We start from the raw sequence: 23,634 nt of genomic DNA, 5'->3' as shown, positions 1-23,634 counted from the left end.
CACTGACCTGCCGTACTCTTAATGGTGAGCGATCACTTGGAGTGGTACAGTGCACATCAAAAGCCATATTTTCAGAAACACACATGCAAAAATCATGTGGATTTCCACACCTAACCTGCATGTACAGTTACCAAAGCCGTGCTAGCAAATGCAACCATTATGCGTACAAACGGTCAGCTCGAAACAGAACTGATTCTTTGAGCACGCAATTATCTCAAACACAATCCTGGCATTTGCTCATGCAAATACAAGTACAATTTTATGCACACAATCATGCAGGCACATTTCTGGAAATATGGCCCCATAAGTCCAAAGGATCAAGCTCGACTGGTTGTTTTTATGGTCAAAAGTTCTCACGGGCTTGAGAATGAGTTCAGTGTGGCTGGGAAGTAGAGATCTATGAAACTCAATGGTTCTTATTTAGGGGGGTGTATGTGCACTTGTTCTTGGTTCAAGTTCACTTTGAGTTCTAAATCTGAAAAACTCAAAGCACAGATTAGCTGTAAATACCTATTTTTTCCTGGTGTCTTGTTGAAACTAGGAGAAACCACCCATTTTGTCACTTGTGACATCTGAGCTAATGATTTGTTGCTATATAGTCCAAAAATGTCATACAACTCTGCAGCTCCTGGGAGAGAACGTGTCTCCAAGAATACATGTACATTGCAGCTGGAAGTGTCATTTCCAGGTTGGGTAGATGTACATGAACTGGCTTTGATGAAGGGCACTCAGAACAGCAGTGTGGCCCCAGCAGTGTGGGCGACAGTTCAGGCTAGTCACCTGACTACTTATCTAGGGTCAAGGATCGGATTGTAATTGGGCAGCTAAACTATGTTGCCATGGCTACACTGCTATTTTTGGCAAGCTAGCTCAGTCAAAGCTACCCTGTGTACATCAATCTGAAATTACACCTCTAGCGGTAACATAGACGTACCCTAAAGAAAAGTCTATTTAAAGAATCTAATACCTATTTATAAATGCACCAGCACTTGTCTCATTTCACTGGTCCTTACAAAGGTGTGGTGATCATTAATTTAGTTTTTCTCAAGTATCTTTAGATAAAAAAGTCATGAATTAGAAGACCCATGAATGATAAAAGATTTGTGGAGTTCAAAACACGTCGTGGTCACACGATCCAAAAAGACTGCTCCCAAAGGGGAAAACAAAAGCTGCATTTAAAAACAAGTACATGCCATTTCTTTTATCAGCATTGCTCTGCAACAATGTTTTTAGATGCATACCACTTTTGTGAAAAGCTTCTTAAGTTTGCGTCGTCGTTTCTCTACAAACACTCCAGTAGACATATCGAGAGCAAAGGAGTACATAGCTCTACTTCACATTCCTTTGATTTAATCTAAGGTATTTTCAAAACTATGGGTTCTTCAAAAGTGTAGTGAAATCAAAACAAATAGGGGAGGAGGGAAAGAGACCAAAGATTCTGATTAAACTTTTGTTGTTATCTCTACCTGGTAGTTGTCCAACAGAGCAGATCAATCTATTTCTAGATGAGTTATCACTAACATTGCACCTGAACAGGTCTGAGTGCCCCCTGAAATTACACAAATTCTACACATCAACACACTCTGCCATAAGGCTCTCATTAGTTTTCACCAGCCACAAATTTTACATACAATAAAGAAGTTATTTGCAAACTGGGAGATGAGACGTGTGTGGTTGGAATGAGACTGTTTACAGAAATAAACGTCTCACTCAAGTTTGGGTGCTAGAACTGTATTCAGCAAGGGCTTGTGACTGGACTAGTGAATGGACAGCCCAAGGGGAGAAACAGACATTTAGGACATCCACAGAAGACTATCCAGGAGTTTGGCACAACACTGAGGCTTGGCAAGCCTTTCTACTTGGAAAGCGGGTTTTCTGGAGAAGTTAATAAGAGTGGAATCCACTTTGTGTTCATAAGCTTCGATCCTGCTGAGCAGTCTGGTCCCAACCCAGCAAAGTACTGAAACACATACTTGGACTGACTCATTAAAGCAAATGGGACTATTTACATGCTTGAAGTTAAGCACATGTTTAAGAGCTTTGCTGGATTGTAGCTAGAGTGCTAAGCACCTTGCAGAAATCTGCCCAATCAGAATGGTAGCATTTTGCACTGGCATAAATGACCAGACCTGTACAAGGCAGTAGGCAATTAGGCCCTTGTTCTGTATAGTCACTGTTGCATGTATAGCGATGCTCCTTAATTATTAAGTCTAGTTCAAGGTCTTCATAATGTCACCAACAGCATTTTCCTGACAGTTACAAGCTTTTCATGATGGGACAGACTGGATCAAGAAGCCAAGAAACCATTTGCAAGGGCACTCTGAAGAGGAGGGAGTGTTTGGCAGGAGACACTTACGTTTGCAGGTCCAGCTCTCATCCCTGTAGTATCCCAGGAAACAGGCTGAGGTACACATGCCAGTGTGGGACAAAACGAGGCTGGAGTCACAGGAAGAGCAGGAGAAAGGACCTCCGCCACTGCAGGTTTTGCACGAGGGGTGACACTCTGAGAGGGCAAAAAGAATGAAAACACCGTTCACGCAAAAGCAAATCTTCAAGCAGGCTGTAAAGGTTCTTTACAAGAGCACATCACCAGACTGATCCTCAGAGTGCAGAGCACCCACCATTCCTACATGCACACATGTTCTCGCTGTGGGATTTCTTGCTTTCCTAACTGTCCTGTAAGTAAAGAACTGTGCCCTCATTAAATGTAAAGGGCCAGATCCATCACTGACTAAGTGGACAGAGAAATCCATAGAGATACCCACCTTATTCAAGGTTGAATTTGGCCCAAGGCAATGTTAGGGATCTTAAAAGCTCACCCTAAATTTAATATGCACTTTGACATAGCTTGAACAACAGAACGTTTTGGGTAATTCATGAAACCTTTACACCCAAAGGCAGAAATGCTCTATCTAAACTTGGCTTTCCAGGAGGAAGGAATCCCCCCCTCCCTCCAAGAGGCATGCCCCACTAGATGACATATTATAGCGCTACCGGGTGAAACACACTACCTGGAAGGCTAAGACAAAGCTAAGAAACACAGTTAATATTTCTGTCAGTGTGGAGCTAGGTAAGTAATGATACAGCGACCTTGTAACTAAATCTTGGGCCAGTAGAGAGAAGTTTTTGCAATGCTGATCTTGTACATTTAGTCTGGATTAGGCAGTGCCCATCTCATGCAAAGAGGCCAGATTGGACATTTAAATATATAATGTTTCTTCTTTTGGTCTCTTTCTCGTCTATCAGTCCCTAATATACTTTGTCTCATGTAAGATGAACTGGGCTTTGACAAGCTCTGGGTGGACATGCTGGAGTTCTCATAGGAAACGGATTTATGTCCTCTTGAGAAAGGCAAAACGGTATGAAGAAGCCTGCAAAAAAAGTGCCACTCAAGCACCAGCAGGTACCACGATGGGCAAAAAAGGGCTAATGGCCCAGAAGGCACAAGGCACCATCAGAATGCTACCACCAACACTGCTGGCTGACCGCCGACAACACACTACCCCCACAGACCGAGGAGTCAGGCTAGCTTTTCTGGAGCCGGCTCGTTCTCTCTGGGACAGGCCGGAATTACTGCCTCTGGCAATGCTGATTCAGCGAGAGCCTCAGTCAACTGCAAGGAAGTTCTAAAAACTGGGATAATACTCAGCTTCCGGCGGCAGGTTTTCTGTTGGATTCCTAAGAGCACAGATAAAAGATCCCGCTTCACGATGTAACAACCTTCCTCATTTGAGATCCTACCGTAGACTAATGCAGGGTCCTGTGCCCAGTTGACGTCCATACACAGAGTGAAGTCCGTGAGAGTTTTGCCATTAACTTCAATGGGGCCTGGATTTCACCATAGTGTACCAGTAGTTCCCGTCTTAGTGAACAGAATTTGTTTTTTCTCCTCTTGGCACATGCCTAGAAGCTCCCCTGGACAATCAAGCTCCTAACATTGTGCTACCACCACAAGAGCAGAAGAGACATAGCAGCTTAGCGAAGGACATCTGAAGTGACCCCTCTTTAACGTGTTCCTTGAATATGGAAAATCTTTGAGTCCCACCTACCTGAAAACAACCCCCAGAAGTGACATCACTGCATCAGCCAAAACTGAATGGATGAGGCGGGGACCTTTCGCAAGACTGACACAGAACCACACTCCCACCCCCCTTCTCCCCACAAACTTCCTGCTATCTGCAGTATATTAACTAGTATTCTTTGTGTAACAGCAGTGCTTGGGGGCTCGGCACAGTACGAAGACATACGGTCCCTACCTCAAAGACAGCTTCCCATTTAACAACAGACAAAGGGCGGGAGAGGAAACAGGAGGACAGAGAGGTGCAGCGACTTGCACAGCCACGCTTGAAACAGAGATTTCCTGAAATCTAGCTCAGCGCCTTGTCCACTGGCCTCTCAAGAGAAGCAGTTCCAAGGGAGCAGCTGGGCAGATCTCACCACTAAGCTCCACCTCCAGATGTTACTCACTTTTACAAACTCCGCTTTCTGCATAGGATCCCACGGGACAGTCAGGAACACAGCGATCCCTCAGCAGCAAGTGACGGGCGTTCTGACACTTCAAGCAGACGCTGCCCGTGTCGTGGAGATCAGCCACGCACTGGTGACACAAAGGATGACAGTCTAAAGAGAAAAGAAATAGGGGGTACCAATGAAGGAGGCTTCTGACCATCATCTCGCAAAACAGCCCTGCTCAGAGACAACGGCACTGAGAGAGCACAAGGAATATATTTCGGAAAAGTAACATTAAGAGCACTTTGCATGCACAACTCTCATTCGGAGCAAAAAGGGATCAGGGGCTAAGACTGTCCTTATGAAGGTTTGCAAGAGGCATTATCAGCAAATATTAGGCCCACCTCCTCCCCAATTTTTACTCTGTGTTATTTTCAGGCACTGTGGTGCTGCAGCTTTTTACTTAGCATCAGACAGCGCGCACACTGCTTGAACGTTCTTGAGCTGCCTTTTGCTGAATTCAAGTGTCCTCCCCACTTCCCCCCTAATGGGCGAAGATGGTTCAAAGCTCTCTCCTAAAAAAAAAAAGGCACTTTTTTTTTTCTTTCTAAGATTAATCTTTCTAAAAAGGATGCTGCTGGCTGTACAGATTCTATGCTCCCAAAAAAGCATGATCGGAGCAAGTGGATCAATTTTCTCCTGCGGTTCACATTGCCCAGGTTTTCCCACCCGGCACTCCCAAAAGGATTAGCCAGCCTTACAAACCTCTTTTTCAGCAGCACACCAATTAATGGCTCCTGACCTTCCCCTGAACCTTGAGAGCTTCAAAAGGTTTTACAGCAAACCTTTTGTACATATATAAGGACAATGCAAGGTACCCTGGAAGCCAAATTAATCCTCATTACAGTAATTCAGAAAATTACCAGGGAAATGATGGCCGTCTTGAAAGAAATGTAATAATGAGATTTCTACTGAGAACTAACCTTTCTGTCCTTTGTCTCTCCTGAAACTTTCATTGAGAATTGTAGTGTTTTGATTCTAAAGAACGAGGCTGGGATTTTCAAAGGAGCCTAAGAGAGTTAGGCCCCCATTTCCATTGGGGTAGGGATGCTTAACTCCCTTAGGCTCCTTTGAAAATCTCAGTCTGAATTCTTCCCCGGGTTACACATGCACAAGTCTTCCTGAATTCAGGGGGAGCTCTGTGCACGTGCAGCCGAGGGCAAAATTTAATGCAGGAAGTATACAGTATTTCAGATCATTCAGGTAGCTGCATACTTCATCCCCTAACCTACTACATATTTCATTCCCTGAGACTCTGGCATAAGGTGCTAGTATTTTGCGTCATGAACTTTTTAAGCAGTGTGGTGCATGCACTTTGGGTCAATATTGTTTATTTATTTATTTTAGTGCCTAAAGAGCGCTGAGCACCCCTATGGTAATGGCCGGCAGCGTAAAACCCTATGAAAGGCAACATAAAACCCTAAGAACATAGAAGACACAGCCCTGGCCCCAAAGAAGCAATCTTACAGATAGGGACCTAACAACCAAAGGGAAAGGAGAACAAATGTTATGGCTAAGATCATGAAATTGCTTTTTCTAAGAACATATGTTTCTTGATAGTAAAGATCAAGTAATGCCTGTAGTGTGCCATGATTCACAATGGAAAACCTCATCCATCCTGCATACACAGCATGCAAGGGTTAGTGTATTGTGTGCTTCAGAATCCTGTGTGTGAAAAGAACTAATAAAATATCACGCAAAGCTTCACACTACACTCTGTGTAATGCCATATATTTGTAGTATGCTAAGGCCCTGATCCTGCAATGAACTCAGAGTGGATAGAACCTGTACCCCCATGTATTCCCCCCGAAGTCAGAGGTGGTTGGCATGATCCCAGATGTCTTATCCTGCAGAGTTTATGGCGGGATCAGGGACTAAGGTTCCATACATATGATTATATATGTTGGTATGTTGTATGTAATTTATGTGGGATAGTTTTTTTTTTTGTTTTTTTTTTTAAGAAGTAAGATCATGAGCATCTATGTACACCCTCCTTAAGCACTAAAATTAGCAGCAGTAGGTTTCACTAATTTCTCATGCTCCCCCTATTCACCTAGTAATTCATTTACTCACCCTACAATATTAGTGTCCTACTGTCTCCAAGTGTCTGTGCTGGATGGTGATAATTGGATAATTGTTGGTTAGGTGCAATAAATAGACAAATACACCAGGCACTGAAATACTCTAGCGATGAGCATGGAATAAATATCTGTGGCAGGTAAACGCGATAAATGCAGACTAACAGAGAGAAAAGTACCTGCCGAGTGCAATTAACCAGATTCTCATCTAAATAATTTTTTGTTCTCATGTTGGAAAAGTCCAAAGACATTTAAAAGGTGTAAGTGCCTACAGAGCTGGGTGATGGCATGTTTTTCTCCTCTTTACAGGCTTGCTGTGTTTGTTCCTATGTGTTAAAACAGTTCCTTTAATTCGGCTGTTGCTTCCTGAGAAATCAGTCCTATATTCACCCTCGATACTTTCAATGCGGAGCTCAAAGAACACTCACACGATTGACTTACCCCAGAAAGCCAACGGCTTGTGGTGAATTTGAAGGACCATGGGGAACAAGTGGTAGAGAAAAGGAAGAACAAAAGTACTTTGTACTGTAAAATGTTACATAGATTTTCACAGCAGGCTCCCTTTTGGCTAAGAAGGAAAAGGAGCAGAGTATTCTCCTTATAGTTCTGAATGGCCCCCCGCTATCAGCCCAGCACCAATATTTGTCTTTTACTTCTGCTTGACCCCTTCACACCACTCCTCCCTGCACCTTATCTAGGATGTGATTTCAGCTGCAGGAGTGTACTGGCTGGCATTTTCAAGGAGGCCTAAAGGAGTCAGGCATTCAACTCTCATTGAAAATCAATGTGAGTTAGGTACATTACTCTGTGAGTCCTCTTTCAGAATCCCACACAGACTCTTCAGAGTATGACGGTGTCACCTTGATGATAGTCCCAGTGTCCTCTCGCTCATTCTCCTCCTCACGATCACAGAGCTGCTTTCATAACAGCCAACGACTTAACTAACCTTGTTTCTCAGCAGGCACTAGGGTTCCTCTTTCTTCACCTGGTTCCCCACCAAAATCTTACTGAGAGGGAGCAAGATGTAACAGCTACAGCAAGATTTCACTCCAGAGCACTATCAAGCCACCGCTATGCACGTCTTTCACTAGAAATGTAAAGAAAACACTGCCCTCCTCTGCATGGAAAGGGATCTGCAGCTGACCTGCCTAAACTCACAGGGGCGACCGCTTAGCTTGTGAAACACACAGAACAGGGACTCATCATGAAGCCAAAACTGTTCCTGAAGCATTAGTCAACACTCAAAGAACCCAGAGCCATTCATGCCCTCTTGACTCCTCCATTAGCTAAGCTAGCAAATGCTTGTGTTGACTTGTTTAGCTATACCTAGCCTTTTAAGGGCTCCTGGGGACATATTTTCCCTTGCAAATGCTTATCCATATTGTACCCATTAGGATAACAGAGAATATGGGGATAAGAACAGGGCATTATATTAAATCAATAATCTAATACCATGTAATTCACAGGCATGTCATCATGCAAACTTCCCACAACAACTTACAATGAATCCAAAGAGAAAAGTCAATAGAGTTTAGTCAGAAGGTCATCTAAAAACAAAAAGCTTTTTACCTTACTCTTGAAAATGCTGAAGGGGGCATTCTCCCATAAACAAGCACACTCAGCTCCTTATAAAGTTAATGGGACCTTGGCAGTCTCATAGAGAGATGCTTATATTACCACAAAGAGCAGGAGCGTCTCTGAACACACTGACGAGAGGAATTCCAGAGGAATGGGGCATGAGACAAAACAGCCCAGACCAAAGCAGGGAGGTGGTTCTTGCATTTCTTCACCTAGATCCTCAGCTGGTATAAACTGGCATCCCAATTTACACCAGCCAAGAACCTGGACCCTTATGTCCACATCCAGCCTGAGGATCCGGTTAGGGGGGCTGACCAACTGTATGTGTGGATCTGAAGAATACCTGTAAGAATTCCAAAATGGAAACTTTAACTAGGAAGTTTGGAGTTATTCAATAAGAGGTGTCATCCCTGTGGAAACTGAGGTGATCAAGATCAAGAGCTGTCTTGAATTCCATCACCATGTCAGTCATCTTCTCTATCAGTTCTTCTCAGAAGCCTTTGATGGCTGGAGGTTTATAGGTCAGCAAAATGCCCAGGTGAGCCTGGGCTCTGAATTCTCAGGCTCTTCCACCATGTGAGACCTCAGGTTTTCCTGTGATTTTCTCATGGATCTTCAGTTAAGTACTTGAGAATACTCTGGAAGAAATCTGAAGAAACTCTGAAGAGAAGGTGGGATTTCACCAGAAGGACAGTAGATTTCACCAGAAGGACAGTAGTTTTGAAGGCGAAACTTTTCAAGTAATTGGTTCCCAAGGTTTATGAAGCTGAACAAAAATCTTTACTAGTAGTTGGAAAATGTCAAGTAATCTTTGTCAAATTTTGGAAAGATGAAAACACCACAGACACCTAAAACTGGATTGGAAACAGCTAAAAATCCAAACATACACCTGAAAATGATCCCTAACTCTTATATGGCGTTTTCCACCAATTGATCTCAAAGCTCCTTATAAAGGAAATCAGGATCATTATCCCATTTTACAGACAGGGAAACTGACTTGCCCACACAACATCTCAGGAGTCTCAGCCCAGCGTACTGGCATTGCCCCACACAGCCCCCAGGTAACCTGTACATTCCTCGGAAGCTTTTTCGCAGAGGCTTTGGATACCTTGGACTAGAGTTTGAAAACCCACTTCTGCTTCAAAATATTTGAAGCATTTTTTCCTCTTGTGATAACTGAAGTGCATTTCTGTGACCGTGTTAAGCATAACACTATTTTATTGATATTATTAAAAAATGCAACAATAAAATTCATTAGAAGTTAATAGTTTCACTTGACAGCTGGCTTTCTCCATCATTCATAAAAGATTTTCTCCCCGTGGATAGAAAAAGAAGAAGATGAGGCTCCAATGCACAGTGCACCCTTTAAGTCCCGACAAAATTCTGCCCCCAGGGTCAGCGAGGGACTGGAATAACAAGCAATCGTGATGATGGATAGATAATTGTAAAAACATTGCTTTTGAAGCAAAGTCAAAAACCTTGCAGATATTAAAGCAAATTGTACATAATGTAAATGTAATGGTTTCTGATGTTCGCTTTTATGGGACAGCTGCTTTCAGACTGATCATTAATAACCTGTAAAGGCAAGTGTATAGAGTAACATTTCAATCTGTGTTGAGTGAGGAGGCTGACTGAGATGCAACAACAGCACAGATGCAAGGGACAGGGGCCATCAGCATGTGTAATTTGTTCTAACATTAGACAGAAGTTTGGAACAAGGAGCAACATCCCCTCCGGCCACAAATATCTCCCTCAAAGACCCACCCATAGATGTTTTAAAAAGTCAGCCAATAGCAACACTCTTCCTTCAGCACTTTTCATCAGAGGATCTCAAGGCACTTTACCTACATCCGTGCACACACACCCCCGCCACTGCCACTGTGAAGCAGGGAAGTATTATTCCCACTCTATAGAAGCACAGAGAGATGAAGGGCCTCATCTTGTGCCTTTGAAGACATTGGCAGAACTACCATTGACTTCTGTGGTGCAGGGTCAGGGCCTAAGTGACTTATCCAGGGTCACACAGCAAGACTGAGGCAGAGCGGGGAACAGAACTGAGATCTCCTGCCCCTCTTTGCTGTACTGTAACTATTAAGCCTTCCCTCCTATTCTAGGGCTTGAGCCAAAGGCCACTGAAACTCTTTGACCTCAGTGGGTTTGAATAAGGCCTTTGAAGTGTGGTTCTACTGAGAAGTGATTCTGTAAAAATAGCACTGTGGGGGGCCAATGCTTGTTGCTTCAGTGATTTCCAGATCAAACTTGGCTTTGTTTAGAAGGAAAATGATGGTCCTTCCAACTGCCAGTGTTTCATATACAGCCTAAGCTCTGAAAACTAAGCTTGGTTCTTTCGGGCTCGTGCATCATTGCCAATAATAAAGAGTCTGCAGGCCAAATCCAAGCCATGCAGGGCCCAAGGACATGAAAATAACAGTGTGCTTACCATCCTACAAGACTCTACCAAACTTATAGAGATGACAGTGAGCAATTAAAACATACGCACAAACCAGAGGCAAAGAAAACCAGTCCCAAGGCTAACCCTGACGTGATAAATATTACTCATTCTTTCCAGTAAATCTTACAGCTAGGAATGGCAATTCAAAGGGGATCTGCTAGAGGGAACACAATGAAAGGTAATGGCAAAATAAAGTGGAGGAAATAAAGGATTTCTCTGCATAGAGCTACAAAGCATAACACATTAATGAGCTTTCTAATGTGCTAATCCTACAACAGAATCAGCTAGCCATGGGACACTGGAATCTGTGGTAGCAGATCCCTACGTAGGATTGGGGACCTAAATAAGCAATTAATGCTTCAAACTGGTTTCAAAAGAAAAAGCATTCAACCACCACAAAAGGCACACTTTTTCATACAATGAAGACCCAGGCCACAAGCAAACACAACGGAGCAGATTCGCCATTGTGTTACACCAGTTCTACAGTGATGTAACTCCAATTAAATCAATGAAGTAGTGAATCAGGCCAGTGAGCTGGAGTAATATTCTGTTACAAACAAGCACATTTTTACATCCTCTGAAACTTTACAGAGAAATCATAGAAGTTATAGAAATGTAGGGCTGGAAAGGACCTAGAGAGGTCATCAAGTCCAGCCCCTTGTGCAGAGGCAGGACCAAATAAACCTAGATCATCTTGACCTAGACCACCTGTTTGTCTAACCTGTTCTTAAAAACCTCTCACGATGGGGATTCCACAACCTCCCTTGGAAGCCTATTCCAGTACTGAACGACCCTTACAGTTGGAAAGTTTTTCCTAATATCTAACCTAAATCTCCCTTGCTGCAGATTAAGCCCACTACTTCTTGTCCTACCTTCAGTGGATGAGGAGAACAATTAATCACAGTCATCTTTATAACAGTCCTTATCATATTTGAAGACTTATCAAGTTCTCTCCCTCCCCTCACTCAGTTTTCTATTCTCAAGACTAAACATGCCCAGTGTTCCTAATGCTTTCTCACAGGTCAGGTTTTCTAAAGCTTTTTTTCATTTTTGTTACTCTCCTCTGGACTCTCTCCAGTTTGTCCACATCCTTCCTAAAGTGTGATACCCAGGACTGGACACAGTCCTCCAGCTGAGGCCTCACCAGTGCCGAGCAGAGCAGCACAATTACCTCCCGTGTCTAACATATGACACTCTTGTTAATACACACCAGAATGATATGAGCCTTTTTCACAACTGCAACACACTGTTGACTATATTCAATTTGTGATCCATTATAACTCCCAGATCCTTTTCAACAGAACTACCACCTGGCGAGTTATTCCCTGTTTTGTAATTGTGCGTTTCATCTTTCCTTCCCAAGTGAAGTACTTTGCAGTTATCTTCATTGAATTTCATATGGTTGATTTCAGATCAATTCTCCAATTTATCCAGGTCATTTTAAATTCTAATCCTGTCCTCCAAAGTTCTTGCAACTCCTCCCAGCTTGGTGTCATCCACAAATTTTTTCAGCATACTCTCCACCCCATTATCCAATGTAGCTTTTAACTCTTTGAAATGCTGAATTATTTTCATAGGTGTCATTCACTGTAATCATTCGGCTGCAGGCATTAGCTAAACAAAATCACGACTCATGTCTCCTACTTTCTATAAATTGATAAGTAACCCTGCTTTGTGTACATTCAGAGAACTGCAGAATACATTTTGGACATTTCTCCCCTCTTTAGTATCTTGTTCCTTCCTTTCCCATTTCTGCGGTGGGCAGGCAAAATAATATATCTCCTAAAAAAAAAAAAAAGGAAGTCCTGGAAGTTGAGATCAAAGAAACAAATCTTATATTGGAAAAAAAAAAAAAAAGAAGTCTATGTTGGCGGTGGGTGGGAGTGGGGAGTCAGGACTAACTTGAGAGTGATAATCCTTGAATAGATTTACTTATTACGTCTAGTGCATTTTTTCCCCCTCCTTTTTTCAGATCATTTATCTTTCTTGGAGCCTCTCAGTGCTGCCATAGGTCTCACAAGCTGTATCTTTTCTTTGATAAACTAAAATAAATAAATAAATGGAAACAATACAGCTCAGAAGTGACTGGAACTGTTCCCAGAATGTGTTTATCCTTGACTGCATGGTGGATTAAATGAGATTTTTCTTTTTTAAACAGGTAAATGCAATTAGTGGCTTCTGATGATAGGCTGAAGTGCATGTATACAGTACCCACAGAGAGTAACCTCTGAATAAATCCTCCTATCTCTCAAAAGTGCACACATCAAACCCAGCTATGCCAATATTCCTGTTAGGCACAATAAGCTGTTTCTCAGAATCATGGGATGGGTTTTTAATTCATCTTTCTGAAGCCCTATGCTGCGGTAAAGCAGCATCCCTGGCTGCTGGCCCACCACGCTGTTCCTGATTCTCCAGGGATACCACTCTCGTCAACAGCTGCCGAAGGCCCCTTCAGGCATTATGACCACCTATGATTGCATCTTTCTCTGGGGTGGAGCTTGTGATGGTGCCCTTCCTGGTATGGTAATTGAGTTCAGGGCACTGACTTAGGGGATGAACACAGCATGCCCAGTGTCTTAAGTGGCAGGCTATTCCCCATGAGGGGCCACAGACCCAAAGACAGCTGATTGCCATGACTGGCAGCCCCATTCCAGAGCTTCGCCTGGAACAGGAGGTGGTCCAATGGTCTGACTGCCTAACTGAACTGTCCACAAAATTGTACAAGTTCCAACTACTTAAAACCCTCTGAAGAGGATCAGCAATCACTGAACACAGCAGAGTTGAGGTCTGTATTATACTCTGGCAGCAGCTGTTAAATAAGAGCTGATTTGTTACGATACCATTAACTGTGTGAACACTCTACTGCTTTTCATAATATTGCAACGTACCACTTTCCAGACATAAGCCCAATCCTCCCAAAATAAGCAGCAACAAGCCGGGAAGGACAAGTCAGCCCTCACCTCCCTCTCTCATGATCAGAGATGAGAACCCCCTTCCATTCTCCACAGAGATCAAAGCTATCAGAGATCTCTTGTCCCTGTTGACTCACACCAGCTAGTAGCAGGGGGACAGGCATTAGTTTGTGTGGGGTTTTTTAAGACTGTCCATTGGACGATCAGAATCGGCCTATCTCCCCTTTTGGGGCTGCACATGGAATGACTGCATATACTGGGGCTGGGGCTAGAGAAGTCAAGGGGAAAAGAAGAGAAACTCAGGTGTGGGTTCATTTGCCCAAGTTCTCCTCTAACTCCCTGCCTCAGAGTGGCTTTTGACCCTCTGCAGAAGACTGCATCCCACCAACCTCTTCAGGAAGAAGCACAGAGTCAGCACCCATGGGCTTCCACCATCTGTGCAGCTTAAACTCAGGGTCCCTTGTGCTGGATGGGTGGTAGAGCTGAAAACCTCTGTATTTCTATAATTTGCAATTGGCCTCACACAGCTCGAAGAGAAATAAAACGCAGTGGTAAGTGGTCGTGCCATATGGTATGTCTAGTGGTTTAGCAGTACTTTTTAGTCATATTATTTTATCAGTAACTATCATTTTGACTCCTTTATGTTACAGTTGTACACTGAAATATCTGGTTACTATTGAAGAATGGCCAGGAGTCTGTACAGGAGTCTCCTCTCACTTACCAACACAATATCCCACAAGGTTCAGGTACTGCTCCTCCTTGCAGCTGGTCCTGCACTTGCCACTCACAAAGGTTGCATGGGGATGGCAGGTTATGCAGTCAGAGTCTGAAGGACCTTTGCACTTTTTGCAGGATGGATGGCAGGCTGCATGAGAAAACACCACTCACTGTTAAGATAATCAGTACCTCAGCAAAACATACATATATACACATATATATATATATATACACATATATATACACACACACGGGGGGGGGAAAGGGGGAGAATCATAGGGCCTAATTCTCCATTGCCCAGCTCCTTGTGTCATCATTTACACCTCTGCAATGGAGGTGTAAATTGCTACCACGGTGTAAGTGACTAAATTCTGATCTGGAAGGATTTTACCCCCTCTCCTCTTTTGGCTCGACAAGGGGCAAGCAGCAGGAAATTAAAGACCTTTGTGCTTGTCCTCTGCATAAATCAAGATCTAAATCCATATAAAATATAGAGATCATCTGCCAGCCTGTGTGTATATATACACATACACACACGCATGCACAGCAAGAGACAGGGGAGAGATAAAGGATCATGATGGCATGGTATAAAAGTTTTATTAGCATGAGTTCGGGATGGCCACATTACTCATGAATGGGGAAGCCAGGAGTGATTTATGGAAGTGTCCCCCAAACTCACTCAATAAAACCTAAATACCATGCCACATATTTTACAGTAAAACTACTCCAGAAAGAGATGAAGAGTGTTCTAAAATATTTTTATCGAGACAATGTTTTGCATCCTTCTACCTACAAAGCCAGGAGTCTTATTACCAGGATTCCAACTGTGCAGACCTCTGAGGGAAATTTTAAAAAAAAAAATACTGAAACTAATGATGTCTAAAAACCTCTAAAAATTCCCCTGAATAAAAGTGTGCAACTTCAGAAGTGTAACAACATCGCAGGACCTCCCCGGACTAGAAATAATTGCTCAATCTCTAATGGAAAGCTAGGAATCTCCCATTTCATATAATATAAAGCTCCTTCTTCTAGTCCTGAAAAGTCATCACCACCTATTTCTGACTGAGCCACCTGACTATTATTATTCAGAGGCTGGAATGAAATGGAATGAAACATTTTAAACACTGTAAAAATCGGGTAGACACAGGTTATGTTAACATTATTGCTTGTGCCTGTTTAAAAGCTACAGATGTTCTACGTTGGCAAGGTGTGAGATGAGGTAATTTTCTTTATGCCTATGTTTGCCACTTACACAACACCACCATCCCAGGATCAGACACATTTCAATGCAACTAACAGTTAGCCATGAGCCAGGATCTCCTCGGTGGCAGTACAGAACACCAAAATCAATGTAATTTTTGTAATCATTTGCCCAATAAACATCTTTATAGAGTATTTCTTGGCTAAAATCCAATAAATAGAACATGGGATCTCAGAGGAACTTCGTTTCTCCAATTTGGAGGCCTCCTACCCAGTGGTAACCAGTTCATTGAAGAAATTTAGTATCATTTTTGAAAATATCTAGCCCAGTACACATTTATGGACAATGGCTGCAATCTGATAAAACCAGTTGATGACCTTGAAACGAAGTCTGAGAAACATATCACATTTCAAACCTTCCCCCCCCCCACCTTCCTGGGGTCAGCAGCTAATAACGAAAGATTGCACCAAATCCCCAGATTCTGGCTCAATGGGTACATAGGAATTCATTGTGCCATTCAGCCACAGAGTGACTGATTCTGGTAATCTGATTATATTAGATTAAATGACGTGGATGAAAACTGATTGGCTGAAGAAGCTTATACTCATAATTATACTGCAGCTGCTGTGCACGTCAGAAATACAACACCCTTCCCTAGTCCGATAAGTACACCCATTTAGAATTATGTGTTTTCTCACGCAATTACATAATTTCCTCCTCATAAACCCAGTGCTATAGTAAACTACAGAGTAAAAATAATCTAATTCGCAGTGACAATGTGTTTTTCTAGCCTTTTGAAGCATTGAGTATAAACCATTCAAAGGTTCTTAAAAAAAAATCTAGCTGCCTATTGTCTTGCTTATTTTCCATTATTAAAATAGAATGGTAATTCTTTGCTGTCTGTGGATGCACAAACTAGATACTGCTCTTGATCCATACACACAAATTCCCATGGAAATTAAATGGGAGCTTTGTTGAAGACTTAGGTTAGCATACTTCAAATGTTCCTAAGACCACAAACAAATAAATGCTATAAAAACAAGAGATCTGTTTCCTCATCCCAAATACAAAATTATTTGTTTTGAAAGGCAGAAAACTATTTCCAGCTACATAATGCCTAGACACAGAGCATTTGATGGTTTTCTTAAAGATGTTCTGGAGCATTCTGTGTAATGAGAAAATACGTTACCCTGAGCCCTGATGGCTGGAAAGAAAGATAACCCAGTTAAGTCCACTGCTTCCCCTCCCCAGCACAGTCCAATTTTGTTTTCATCTCTTTATTTAAGTCTATTGGAGGTAACATCTGCACGATAGCCTGAGCCCCACTCGTACTCACATGCACAACTCCCACGGAAGTCATTAAGCCAAATACAGCTCCGGCACAAATCCACTTTAGTTAGTGGAGTTGCACCCAGTGACACCAGCATTGAATTTGGCCCTAAGAGAGTGGCACCCGTGTATATGAGAGCATCACCGGACAGCCTAGCTTGGTCCTTCACTCTACTGTTTCTGTTATGCATTTAAACTGTAAGATCTTCAGAGCCGGGACTAAGGCCACAGTCTTGCAATGCTCTATCCACTGGACAATACTGCCTTAGTAAAACCAGCCCTTCTGAATGCAGAATCCCGCTTAAGCGCCACACAGTATGTTAAAGATCTCTTCCCCCATGGTATGTTGGCTGAGAACACCACCGCAGCCTATTGCAATAAAATGCAGTATATTTTCACTCCAATCCAGTCGAGCAGAGTGGGTTATAATTTTTTATTTAACATCTCTCTCTCTCTCTCTGATAAAATAATCCAGCTGCTGAAGCTGGACCATATGAGTCTCTCCTAAAATTACTGAATAACCTCCTATAACCTGACAGCATGTCTAATTGCATTGAAATGTTCAAGCAGCAAGATGCAGCAGTATACACTGTAGGTCTCTCTGCGATGCACTCACAGTGGCAAAGAGCATTCTGGCTGTACAATCCTTCCGGGCACTCGGATAAGCACTGGCCATCATGTAGGACACGGGGGGAGGAGCAGGCCGTGCAGTTGTGGGGAGCTCTCCCCGTACAGGCTGAGCATGAGGAGTGGCACTCTACAGAAAAAGAAAACAAAGAGGAAGACAAATTGGTTTCCAGCCTGTGCTTGCTGTCGCTGTCCTAGACTGAGATGATTTCATTCACCTGCTAGCTTACCTTTTCCCCTAAGGCAATAAGCCACATACTCGACAGGCTTCTCTGCCAGTGAGAGGCCGTAATACAGGCAAAGGTACAAATGTTGTCTTCCGGGAATATTTATACAAAGAGCAACCACAAGTAACTGCATTTAACCCTCTCTCACAAAGATCATGCTTGCGTTCTGAGAACGGAAGAATTGGGTGCAAGCTGCTGTCTTAGGCCAGGTCCACACTTACAAGCTTACAGCGGTGCCCCTCCAGGAGCGCTCGCGCAGCGACAGAGAGCTCTCCCGTCGGCCCAACAAAACCAGCTCAACGAGCGGCGGTAGCTCTCCCACCAACACAGTGCCGTACACACACGCGCTTACGACGGCAAAAAGATGTTGGTCAGGGGGTGTGTTTTTTCACACCCCTGAGTGACAAAACGTTTTGCCGACGTAAGTGCTCGTGTAGAAATGGTCTTGTACCTTCCCCATCCTCCCTGGAACAGTAGCGGGCGTCTGCCCTTCCACAGGAGTAGCACATCAGGAAATCATCTGTCACGGTCGGTCCACACCCTGCGTGTCGGTCTTCCCTGTCGCTACCTTCCGTGGCCTTGCCCCAGCACCATTCTGTGGCAGCAGCAACAGCTCTATTGAGGACTAGTCACTTGACTTCTCAGCTAATAAGGGAAATCAGCCCTGATTAACAGGACTGTCCAGCCTGAAGTCAGAGTGTGAGAGAGAGCTGAAATAAATCACTGCCACATGCACAATCAACGACTCTACGCTTTTGCACCCCAAAACAGGCCAACTGCAACCCTGCTGATTGTTATCCATTTGTATTAGAGCAGAGACTACAGGACCCAGCAGAGAGCAGAACCCCATTGTTTTAGGCACTGTACAATAGAGGTTCTCAACCGTGGGACCAAAGCCCCCTGTGGGTCTGAGAGCCCTTTCAAGGGGGCTGAGAGGTCCCGCAGCTGAAACCCAGAGACCAATCCCTGGGCGCCTCCTGCGGGGCTGAAGCCCTGATCCCCACCACTCCCCGCAGGGCTGAACCCAGGAGGTGCGGGGCTGAAGCCCTGATCCCCAGCACTCCAGTGGGGCTGAAGCCCTGATCCTCGACCCCAAGGCCCTCCGACCCCCGCTGGGCCCTGGAGTTTTTATAGCAAGTCAAGGGGGCCTCAGAGAGTAAAAGGTGGAGAACCCCTGCTGCAGAACACAAAGCCTGGGGCTGGCAGGGACTGTTTCTAAGAGCTTACAGTCTAAACTGACAAGACGGACAAAGGATGGGAGGAAACGGGCACTAGGAGGTGAAGGAACTTGCCCAAGGTCACTCAGTGGGTCAGTAGCAGAGCTATGAACAGCGCCCAGGGATCCTGACTACTAGCGCGGTGCCCTTTTCCACTGGAGCACACAGCCTCTGGTGTAGCTAATTCCACTGAAATCAAGAAAGTTAGACCAGGGATCAATTTGACCCAATGTTGTCAGGGAAATTTCAAGAGTTTCAGATTACGGACAAGAATGTTTCCATGGATACCTGAGATAATCCAAACCTGTATGGAGAAAACTTTCAAGCCCGACCTCTCAGACAGTAAATGCAAATTTTGCCTATTTATAGGCATTTGTTCACGTCAGTTGCAGAGTTTGCATTGCTAGAAGGGTGAAGCAGCATCCATCCAGTTACTTTTAGAGCCAAGCCCCAGCAAGAGCTGGGGCTCCTGGCTTCACGGCAGGGAGTCTGGGAGCCCTGTAAGGCCAGCGCTTTCTCCACGCTGTGGGCCCTGGCAGCCTTTGTCATGGCAAGTTCACTGAACCCAAGATGCTTCAGTGTAACGTGCCAGGTTCTAAAATTGGCATCTTCCAATGAAATTGTTTCTTAGAAATATTCCAGCCTGCTCTGCGGCAGACCCTTTGCTGATGTATTGCCACAGCTCTATGGACTTAAATGGCGCAATGACAATTTGCACCCACTGAAGATCCGCCTCTAGAAATTTAAGAAGCAAGAAAAACAACAAGTTCTTGTTATCCATCCCCACGCACAGAACTGCAATTGCGCTGAAAACAATGACTGGAATGTTATTTGAAGAAAAATGTCAAGAGTGATTGAATTATGGATTTGAGGCTGGCACAGAAAACACTTAGGACAATCAAGAGATGTTCTCTTCTCTTGCTTGCCTCTTAATCGCTTAAATCTACATACGTGCAAATTCCTTTCACTTGGCACCTGTTCAGCTGACTGTAAGATGGATACAAACCTGACGCGGACGCCTTTGAGAGGAGAACCAGAGCGCTGTACCTGTTACAGCCTGTACAGCTGATTGTTTTGCAGAACCATCTTGTTGTGTTAACAATGTGTTTTTCTCTTTTAAGCACCTCTAAGGCAAGAAATGACCCTCCAGCAAATTTCTGTGAAACGAATACACTAGATAAGTTTTATGTTACAGTCATCGCCAGCAAACACAAAGCATGTATGGGGGAAGCACTCAAATTAGCCGAATAGGCTGTACAGTTGTAGAGTATCTAGCCTATGAGAATGCTCATTCTGCGTAGGGGCTCGTGGGACTCTTTCTGCAGAGCTGTCATTTGTAGAAGTACCATTTCACTTCGGACTCTGGTTGGCGGTGTCATGCCTGCGCTAAATCTGATCAAGCCAGCGCTCTCAAACTAACAGCCGATGCAGGGGCAGTGGGAGAGGCTAGCTGTCCCGAGTATGTCCCCAGGGTTTCGGAGGGGATTGTACTCGAGCGGCTAGCCCATCCCACTGCTTGCATTCCTGCAGCTACGCTACTGCTGTTAGCGCACTAGCTTGTGAGTTTGCCTACCTGGAACTTCCACCCCCGGCTCCAGTGTACACACAGCCTAAGTCTGAAGGTGGGCTGAGCTGGTTCCAGGCTTCCACAGTAAACTCTTCACCGGCCCTGCCTGCACCGCGTGAAAAGTGGTTGTAGCAAACCGTGCCGTGTACCTGCTTGCAAAGCTGTCCCAAGCTGTATGCAGCCACTGGTTCTACTAGCTGGTTGCAACATCCAGACCAGCACTCTTATAGTCTGGGTTTGGCTGACCCAGTGCCATCTACAACGGTTTCCTCTCAGCATGGCTGGGAAGCCACAAGCATTCCGCCTGTATCACTTCAGCCTGTCCTCCTAACGCCATCCCACAATGTAAGGCCTTCTGTTTGGAATTTACCTAAAAGTCTCTGTTCCCAGTCACAGTGCTGGGCATGATGGGATAGGTCCATCAGGATACCCAGAATGCATTAAGATAGCCATGGCTGAAAGGTGTGCTGGGTGCAGACTTGCTCATACAGTTCTTTACAAAAGCAGCACTCCTGTTAAACTGCTTCAGGAACAAGCAAGACAACTAAACATTTTCTGCAACCCCTGCAAGAATTTCCGCACTTGGAGCTTGCTCCTGCTCCAGTTGAAGTCACTGGTGAAACTCCTACCATTGTGTTCAATGGAGCGGGAACACCAATGCAGACCTACTCTAGGAGCCATAAAAACGTACCTGGACCTGCTAGAATCTGACACATTTTTAAAATGATATTTTCTCTCAAAAACACCAGCATTCAGGACAAACATCAGCTGAGCACATTTAGGTTACGAAACGCTACACGTTTCAGGTTGATAACTTATTGGTGCCACAAGCCAGACAGTAGCTTGTAGCATGTCACAAGCACATCCAGTATATCACACACACACACACCATCAGTCATTCCCAATACTGTATTTAAAACCTAATGAAGACCAGCACGTACGCTGAAAGCACTTAAGTATCATTTGGCCAGTCTTTTCCTCACCTCTGCACACTCTGGTGTTCTCGAGGTAGAATCGGGCTTTGCACTGAGAAAGGCAAATGCCATACGGTGCTCCCTCGAGGAGCTGTCCAGGCTGCAATACCTCCTCTGGCTTCCTGCACTGGGTGCAGTGAGAGTTCTCTGGCCCCACACAGGCACGGCAAGATGGATGGCAACCTGTACAAGAGCAATGGAATATGAAGTCATGGATCAAAGGACATCATCCTTAAACTGACAGAAGCCAGATAATCTGAAGGCAAACCACAGAATCCTGTCATAAAAATGAGAGCTGGTGGGAAAAAAAATAGATAAATCATCTTCTTCAGCCACCTCGGAGTGTTGAATTGCTCCTTACAGGAGATTCGTCAAGCATTACGCGTGGGTGGGTTTCTCTCAAGCACCCGCCAAATTCGACTCCCATTGAAGGGAATGGGAGTTTTATCACCCATTTCCAAAGGAGCAGAATTAGGCCAATGCATCTGAAAATCCCACCAGATAATTTTAAATGAGTTAACTAATGGGGTATGCGCAGCCTCCTTTGGGAGGCTATTCCACAATCCAATGGGATGCTTTGTTTTATATAATGAAATGGTGAAAACAGATTTGACATCTTTTCCCAATTAAAAAATAAAACCTATTTTTTTTCAAAATCCTAAAGGGGAGCACACGGCAGCTTGGTGTTTTAGGCAACTCCATTTTCCTTTGACCTGTAGAGCTGCCTAAACCAACACTGTGTTGTTGGGGAAGCAGGGGGGAGATGGGGAGGAGGGGAAAAGGAGGGTTTTGAAGGGTTTATGAGAAGTGTAAACTGAGTCCCCTGAATGTTCATACTTTCCTTTGCAGCCCAGGGGAAATTACCTTTTGCATGAGCAAATCCATTGAATTTTAATATGAAATTGTATGCAAAGTTAACTGTCATCAGAAAAATATAGGAAACATTGTCATGTTGGCCTACTGCAACAATATGGGGAGGGAGGAAATCTCCAGAGGGAGCAAACCCTGGGGGAAAAAAAAATAAAAAAATAATCATTTGTGTGTGTTTGTTGTGGGGGGAAAATGAAGCAAAAAGTGGCAATTTCACACACCTCACCTTACTTCAGTATACGGTAATGGGGCAGACTCTCAGCTGCTCTAAATCAGCTAATGGAATTTGACTGATTTATACTTTACTGAGGATAGCTCAGTGGTTTGAGCATTGGCCTGCTAAACCCAGGGTTGTGAGTTCAATCTTTGAGGGGGCCATTTAGGGATCTGGGGCAAAAATTGGGGCTTGGTCCTGCTTTGAGCAGGGGGTTGGACTAGATGACCTCCTGAGGTCCCTTCTAACCCTGATATTCCATGATCTGGTTCAGAATACATAGTTTACCTTTGCAGACATTGCGATCGTGATAAAAGCCTTCTCCGCAGGCAGGCAGACACTGGCCCTGGTGCAATCCCAGAGAAAGGGAACAGGAAGTGCATTGGGTAGCCAATGGTCCAATACAACTGGCACAAGAATTGTGACAAGCTGGTGGAGAAACAGAGAGCATATAAGTGGAATCTGCTTGTAGTCATGCTGCCGGCTACTGTACCATGCTGCCAACCAAGTCATCTCTCAGTCCGCACACATCCACAGTATTCGGTCACATGTTAAAGTAATGACAGTGAGGATAATAAATAATAAGAAAAATAATTTCCTCTTGCATAGTGCTTTTCACTCATAGATCTCAAAACGCTTTGCAAAGGAGATCATTTTAAAATAATCCACCCCGAGTTAACTGAGCAACTTAAAAACTCAAACCCCGTCTCCTCAACTAATTCTGTACCCCACCCACTCGTAAAAGAAGATGAGCTTCGGAATGTGCCTTGAAGGTCATTAGAAAGGTCATGCAACAAGTGCCAAGCAGAAATGCCTCTTACCTCTGCATCTCCGAGTGTTGTCTGTGTAATACCCACCAGGGCATTCTGAAATGCATTTCCCACTGTGTGACACCTTATCTGAAGCACAAGTTAAACATCTGGGTTGGTCTGAATAACATATTTCACAGGACTGGTCACAAGCTGCCAAGAGGACAGATCATTAAGGAAATGCACCATTATGAAAGGAACAGCAGTGTTTCCAATCTGGTTGTATGTATACAATATAGCAAAATATAGTCATGCCCAGCTCCTTCCTTGTTACGGAGACACTTTCAAATGTTACAGTAAATCAAACCCTTCCTCTTGCCTTTCACTGCATGCCGAGTAACATATATGAAAGA

At 44.1% G+C, this 23,634-nt stretch overlaps 1 protein-coding gene across 5 annotated transcripts in view; it reads right to left on the bottom strand.

Annotated features, from left to right (window-relative positions):
* Positions 1–23,634, bottom strand: part of FRAS1 (Fraser extracellular matrix complex subunit 1) — a 299,449-nt gene that overhangs the window by 115,568 nt on the left and 160,247 nt on the right. For all 5 annotated transcript variants that reach the window (XM_073340462.2, XM_073340465.2, XM_073340463.2 and 2 more), the window contains 7 exons: positions 23,294–23,434; positions 22,761–22,901; positions 21,398–21,571; positions 17,393–17,533; positions 14,251–14,394; positions 4,468–4,620; positions 2,357–2,503 (listed from right to left, as the gene is read on the bottom strand). In XM_073340462.2, coding sequence (XP_073196563.2) covers positions 2,357–2,503; positions 4,468–4,620; positions 14,251–14,394; positions 17,393–17,533; positions 21,398–21,571; positions 22,761–22,901; positions 23,294–23,434 — 1,041 coding nt within the window. The remainder of the gene's footprint in view (positions 1–2,356; positions 2,504–4,467; positions 4,621–14,250; positions 14,395–17,392; positions 17,534–21,397; positions 21,572–22,760; positions 22,902–23,293; positions 23,435–23,634) is intronic.

This window comes from Lepidochelys kempii, chromosome 4 (assembly GCF_965140285.1).
Source record: "Lepidochelys kempii isolate rLepKem1 chromosome 4, rLepKem1.hap1, whole genome shotgun sequence".
NCBI classification, from domain to species: domain Eukaryota; kingdom Metazoa; phylum Chordata; order Testudines; family Cheloniidae; genus Lepidochelys; species Lepidochelys kempii.
Note: the sequence above shows the minus strand (reverse complement) of the source record. Positions and strands in the feature narration are given on the sequence as shown.